General features: G+C 40.3%; 1 protein-coding gene across 1 annotated transcript; it reads left to right on the top strand.

The window, feature by feature from the left end:
• Positions 1–316: 316 nt before the first annotated feature.
• On the top strand, positions 317–6,869 carry LOC111967331 (SLIT and NTRK-like protein 4). Its single transcript, XM_023992271.2, has 2 exons — positions 317–1,174; positions 1,781–6,869. Exons 1-2 carry the CDS (start codon positions 1,124–1,126, stop codon positions 4,322–4,324), a joined length of 2,595 nt encoding a protein of 864 aa, XP_023848039.1. The 5' UTR covers positions 317–1,123; the 3' UTR covers positions 4,325–6,869.
• Positions 6,870–7,232: the final 363 nt, after the last annotated feature.

Genomic DNA, 7,232 nt, shown 5'->3' with positions numbered 1-7,232 from the left:
CCCTCTTGAACTGTCAGGTAAGCGACTTCATCCTCAAACGAAGTCTACCGTATGATCTCGATCCAATAGGCTATAGCACAATGCGTGATGCATAACCATTTCTGTTGATCATCATAACGACAAGAAACAATTCCAAGTCTGTTAAATTAACCTACTACTAAAATCATTCATGTCAAGGTCTGAAGTTTTCCGTTTGGTATACGAGACCCCCTCCCCTCCTCTCTCTCTCTCTCTCTACTATCTCTCTCTCGCTCTGTCTCCCTCTTTTTCTTCACCCCTCCCCTCCTCCCCCTTTCTCTCTGCGCCCTCTTCTCCCGCTAGTCGTGTGGGAAGCTCTATGCAGCTGTAAAGCAGCATACTTATGAGACAGGCAGGAATAGTTGCTATTACGAGACACACTCCCTCCTTCCTGCGTATCCGGATCCCTGGTGACTGTTTTAACAGTAGTTTATTTGAACGCAGTTTCTTGCTTTTGTTGGAAGATGGAGAGCGGCATCTCCTGCTTGCCCGCATCTGACTAAACTGAATTATTCATTTTCCGCGTCAGTTAGTCGCCGTTCTCATTTTTCTGAATATCACAGTGTGGTGTTTTTTTCCCTCTCCTTTTCTTTTCCTTGGAGTAGAGAGGCTCAGCCTAAGATGTCACACTGACAGCCCTGTAAAATGCATGATTCGAAAAGAGACGCTTAGCAAGCAATTTCAGATTTTTGGAGGTGAGTAAACCCGCGCAGGATTGTTTAGGTTTATCGGGTGCTGCTGCTTCATTTTTTTCTGCCTGAACGGCTCAGTCCAACTTCAGCGAGCCATATACATAGGCTAAGCATCTCTATGGACTAGGTGTTCCAGCAGCACCATTCGTTTCATTTTCCTCTATCGTGAACTGGAGAGAAGTTGTTTTCCAGTCACTTCAGCTGCTCGCCTTTTGTCCCTGCTTTCTTAATAACGCTGAGGTGGGCACAGTGTCTTTAGTTCATTGCGAACTGAAATGCTTCATGGAGATACAACATCGGGAACCCTACGAGAGAAATATATTTTTTAACAAGTGGAGCCTGTCAAGAAGAGACGCATAGGCTGAAATCTGAGCGATAGCCTACCTACGTCTGAATGGGAGCACCGCGTCTCAATGCACTGCCAATGTCCGTCTCTCAAGAAACCACATTTGCAAACGCTTACGGTAAGTCCTCTGTTATTTGGTTGAAAAGCTTTAATATCCATTCTGTAGCCTACATTGTTCATATGTTTAATTATAATATGGGTTGATCCGCCTGGGGCACAGGCTTCATGGGATGTTTTAGCCCACAATATGTCAGCATAGGATGCAGTAGCATATACATTTTCCACTCTTTTTGTTATATGCCCACAAAATTGACGCACTACTGTAATATATAATGGTGATTTCAATGATGTTTTGTAACATTATGGATCAGAAGGAGATTATGGTTTTAAGGCTTCTATTATTAGACTCTTATTATTTGTCTATCATTATTATGGTTATTATTATTATTAATATTATTATTATTATTATTATTAATACTATTTTTTAGGTTAAAATGGTACTTGATGGCTGTATTGCTATAGAGAAATGGGTTGATTTGCGTACATTAAATTAGCCTGGTGTGTAGACAAAGCATTACTAACATCAGCAGTAGGCATATACTAACTAACCATTACTAACATCAGCAGTAGGGCATATACTATCTAACCATTAATGAAGTACTGTCTGTATGTATAGTACCAGTTTGTGTTTTGATTGTTTGTTTGTTTGTTTTTCCTCTCAAAGGTTACTAAATGGTTTTCTGGGGGATTTATAAAAGGCAAAATGCTGCTTCTAGTTCTKTTGGCCTTTTYCGTATCGARTACGTTTTCTGACTTGGATTCTGACCTCTCAGCGGAGACCTGCAGCGCCTGTTCATGCATGTCCATCGAGAACGTCCTATATGTGAACTGTGAGAAAATAACTGTGTACAGACCTACCCAGCTGCTGCCCCCGGTCTCTAGCCTCTATCATTTGAATTTCCAAAATAACCTATTGATCGTCCTTTACCCCAATTCCTTTCTCAATTTCACACACGCAGTCTCTCTTCAACTGGGAAACAACAAAYTACAGAACATCGAGGGAGGGGCCTTTTATGGCCTTAGTTCATTGAAACAGCTGCAYTTAAATAACAATGAATTRAARGTSCTCMGAGCTGACACTTTCTATGGGATCGAAAACTTGGAATACCTCCAGGCTGACTACAATTTGATCAAGTATRTTGAAAAAGGATCYTTCAACAAATTGCATAGGYTGAAAGTTCTCATYCTRAATGACAATCTMGTCCAGATCCTTCCTGATAAYATTTTTCGCTTTGCCTCCCTTACWCATTTGGATATAAGAGGAAACAGGATYCAGAAGCTACCATATCTKGGAGTTTTGGAACACATTGGACGTATAGTGGAATTGCAGCTCGATGACAACCCATGGAATTGCACTTGTGATTTGTTACCCTTGAAAGCTTGGTTGGAGAACATGCCCTATAACATTTTTATTGGGGAGGCTATATGTGAAACCCCTAGTGACCTGTATGGACGCCTGTTGAAAGAAACAAACAAACAGGAACTGTGTCCCATGGGAACAGGTAGTGACTTTGATGTAAGGATGCCCCCTTCACAGCCAGAWAATGGCCRAACAACATCCGACAMKGCMCCCACTACGATACCSCCCATAGCCACMAAAGMTCCCAAAACAACAAACCCATCAAAGATTTATGGTAACGGGATTGTTGGTTTGCCCGGTTTGAATAAAAATATTCCAATTATGTCCTATCAAACAAGAACCCCACCTCTCTCCTGCCCACAGCCTTGCACCTGCAAAGCTCACCCCTCAGACTTTGGCATCAGTGTGAGTTGCCAAGAGAGAAGTATAMACAATCTAGCAGATMTCATTCCCAARCCAMCAAATGCCAAGAAGCTMCACCTRAGTGGWAATTATATMMRAGATATCAGYCCAGTTGATTTCCAAGGYTTTGAGGGTTTAGATTTATTACATTTGGGTAGCAATCAAATAGTCACAGTTCAAAAAGGGGTCTTTGCCAATCTGACCAACCTGCGTAGGCTTTATCTCAATGGGAACCAACTAGAGCAGCTGCATCCTGAGATGTTCCTTGGGCTCAGTAACCTCCAATACTTGTAYYTGGAATAYAATKCCATAMAAGAGGTGTTAGCAGRGACMTTTGACTCCATGCCAAATCTGCAGTTGTTGTATCTGAACAATAATGTGCTAAGGAGCCTCCCTGCCTATATCTTTGCTGGTGTTTCCCTGGCTAGGCTAAATCTTAAGAACAACCATTTCATGAYTCTGCCTGTGAGTGGYGTYYTAGACCAGCTGAGGTCTCTCACKCARATTGATCTGGAAGGCAATCCMTGGGAATGCTCCTGTGATTTAGTGGCTCTGAAACTKTGGCTGGAGAAGCTRAATGACGGAGTGGCTGCGAAAGAGRTCAAATGYGCATCCCCAGTKCAGTTTTCCARTATAGAGYTAMGGCTGCTSAAAAATGAGRTCCTATGCCCCAAACTYATAGCTAGRYCCCCTTTCATCCTGACCAGTRCTAYTCCGGTGGTGAMCTCCWTGTCCCCAGCAGGGGTGGGCAAAGCCCCTCCAGGTGGTCCAGTTCCCCTATCCATCATGATCCTCAGTRTCCTGGTGGTGCTCATCMTCACAGTRTTTGTTGCTTTYTGCCTCTTGGTGTTYGTGCTSAGGCGCAATAARAAGCCASCYGGACGCCAGGAGGGCATGGGGAACCAGGAGTGTGGTTCCATGCAACTCACGCTCAGRAGACACAACAAATCKARCAAGAARGATGAYCTGGGAGGGGAGACGTTCATCCCCCAMACTATCSAGCATATGARCAAGAGYCACACCTGTKSGATTAGAGACTCTGAGTCAGGCTTTARRTTTGCTGACTCCCAGAGACAGAAAATAATMMTGCKCAACAGCRCTGACCAAGACAAGGACTCACTGTCCYCCCTGGAYCCMCGMAATAAGAGACTGAGCACCATTGACGAGCTGGATGAGTTCCTGCCAAGAGAATCCAACATGTTTATTCAAAACTTTTTAGACAGTAAAAGGSKGGATTTCARCAGTATAGGGGKGAGTGGGTTTSAGATCCGYTACCCWGAGAAACCACAKGACAAAAAKATKAARAAGTCASTAATAGGGGGAAACCATAGTAAGATAGTAGTGGAACAAAGGAAAAGTGAGTACTATGAACTTAAAACTAAACTTCAAGGTACACCTGACTACCTTCAGGTTCTGGAAGAACAGACTCAAATGAGTCAAATGTAGGCTATCTATCCACCTCCCCTCCCCCCTCCCCCAATGACAAAAGTGCCTTTTGGAAAAGCTTAATGACCAATGGATAAACTGGACAGGAGGCTCCAGTCAGATAACATGATTTCCCGAGAATCAGTGGCTCTGTTGCAAATACAGACTTTCCTCCTGATGTGGTGATGCCATTATAACATGTATGAATATCACATCATACCACAAGACATCCTTAAGAGACAATTGTAGTGTTTTGCTGCTATTGAAATTGGTACTTATCAGATTTTTTTTCAACCAAATCATGGGTCATGAAAACAATGTTGACTGTACCTCATCATAGCTAGTGATCCTTCTGCAGTGTTTTTGTGGCAATATGGGATCAGTATTTTCAATGAATGAACTATCAAATGGTGACTTTACAGTTCTCCTGGGAATATAACGTGGTTGGGATCCCCCACTTGCAGACTCTTACCATCTGCCTGGATTATAACTGGTCACTGCTGGTCACTGCTGGGGAACCTGACGCCGTGTTTTCACTAAGAAAAGGCACCTATGAACCAAACAGCAGATTTGGAATGATTCCATGACTTGTTTGTGTAAAGAGCCATGTTAATAGTGTTTGAATTAAATGTGGTTCCTCTGGATATGTTTGGGTATGGCACATGTCGGGACATTTCTTTTAAGCCCAAGAAAAACAGCTGCTTGCCATGTAAGCATACCTGGATTTATTTTGTAAGTCTACATTATTTGTATCTGTGGGACAGTTTGTAAATTACAACAGAAGACAAAACAACTATACCCATAAAAGACAAAACATGTAGAAAAAAAGCAACATTAAACAAACTGAATATTGATGACCCTGTCAATATATACGATTGATGACCCCTGTCAATATATATGATTGATGATCCCTGTCAATTTATATGATTGATGACCCCTGTCAATATATATCATTGATGACCAACTATCAATTGGTAGTACATTTAACTAATTTATTTATTTTTCTATGCAGGATTATTTAAAGATTATTGGTACTATTTAAAAGTGAAATGGATATTTAGAATGCATAAGCAAGACAGGCCCAGATCTCACTCCACAAATGATTTATCAGAGTAACTGTTTCTGTTTTTGGAGTCTTCATGAACTCTACCTATGGCCTGAAAGGGGACTAGAGATGGATGTTATTTCACTATGATGGTGCACAAACTGAGGCCTGATTAGTATTTGAAAAAAGGTTTATTGTAAAAGGTTTCTTGTAAAGGTTTCTTTTTAACATTATGCAACCAAAATAAATTTGCATTAAAGTGATACAATTCTGGATGGTTTGACTGTGGTACCATGGTAATGGATTAGAAAGGTAGTATATGAGATATGTTCAATTTATCTTTGGAAGAAAATTATGTGGCTATGAATTTGTTTTATATACAGTAGCTACTGATCTGGACAGATTCATATCAAACACCATGTGCAATATTAATATGCTCAATCATAATAGCTTAAATCCTTTATTTGATTTATTAGTTCAAGGTTATATTGTGGAGACAGCTTATATTGTTATTTCAAATGATTTTATCCACTTTATTTTACCAAGTCCTTATTTAAAGTATTGTTAAGTTAATGAGTGTTTGAAATACAAAATGAATAGAATGTACCTTGAAAGATATGATCAATACAATGTTCTATCAGTCAGCAGAATACTGTATATTGGTTAGTTTTTATTGTATAAACCTGTTGAAGTCAAGGCACCTATCTGCACTGTGTTTTTCTTCTCCTCAAGAAAATGTCATCTTGTTTCCTCAGTCGTTTAAGTTGCTTTATAAATAAAGCCTTGAATGCTCAAGAAGAAAACCTGAGAATAGTTGAGTATTTGAACACAAAATATGTTTGACATGAATCTCAATTCAACATGAATACATATGATACAGCCCAATCATCAATGCTGTGTGTGAGTTGTTTCATCATGTCCCATTACACTGATCAAACAATGTTTAGGGGATTGTTCTTTCTCACAATTTTTAAAGGCAATAACACTATTCCTTTACATGACAGTTTTTTTGTTACAGGGGATGAATTAGTTAGTGAGTAAAATGATAATGTGGTGTCATAATCTTTGCAGATGTTCTGGTGCATGTTTGCTTCTGTATTTAAAATGCCTTCAACAATTGCAGTGCGTCTGTCACCCCCACACTGCCTCACCCCAAGAGAAGTAGATTTTACATTCTAGTCTGATTCAGCCAATGAATAACTCATGTTCTATGATAAAACAGGGAGCACCGTTTTTAAGATGTGGGTGAGAACTAAACTACTGTTGGGATGTTTGTGGATGGACAGGTCAAGCTTTTGTCCTCTGTAATATACTGTATGACCTACAACACCGCAGCTGATGCTATATGTATCTAGTGATTACCGGCAGTGTATACTTATTTCATTTGTTTCTTTGTTTTTGCTTTTTTGAATGCACTCTATTAGCCTTTCATGTTCGCTCTCCCACAGTGAAATGGTTTTCTCCCACAGTGAAATGGTTTCCTTACACAGTGAAATGGTTTCTCCCACAGTGAAATGGTTTCTCCCACAGTGGAAAAATGGTTTCCTTACACAGTGAAATGGTTTCTCCACAGTGAAATGGTTTCTCCACAGTGAAATGGTTTCTCTCCCACAGTGAAATGGTTTTCTCCCACAGTGAAATGGTTTCCTACAAACAGTGAAATGGTTTCTCCCACAGTGAAATGGTTTCCTCACACAATGAAATGGTTTCCTTCCGCAGTGAAAGGGTTTCCTCCCAGAGTGAAATGGTTTTGTCATTTAGGTTGACTTTTTCTGTTGATGAAGGAAACAATTGTCTTTTAAGATTGAAGTTAACATTTCTTGCCAGTAAACATTCATGTTTTTCGTTTGTCATATTCACTCGAGAGTAGTGCTGTATGTACTG

The sequence above is a fragment of the Salvelinus sp. IW2-2015 genome, linkage group LG8 (genome assembly GCF_002910315.2).
Source record: "Salvelinus sp. IW2-2015 linkage group LG8, ASM291031v2, whole genome shotgun sequence".
In the NCBI taxonomy this organism is placed as follows: Eukaryota; Metazoa; Chordata; class Actinopteri; order Salmoniformes; family Salmonidae; genus Salvelinus; species Salvelinus sp. IW2-2015.
The sequence above is the reverse complement of the archived record's forward strand: the minus strand, read 5'-3'. Positions and strand labels throughout refer to the sequence as shown.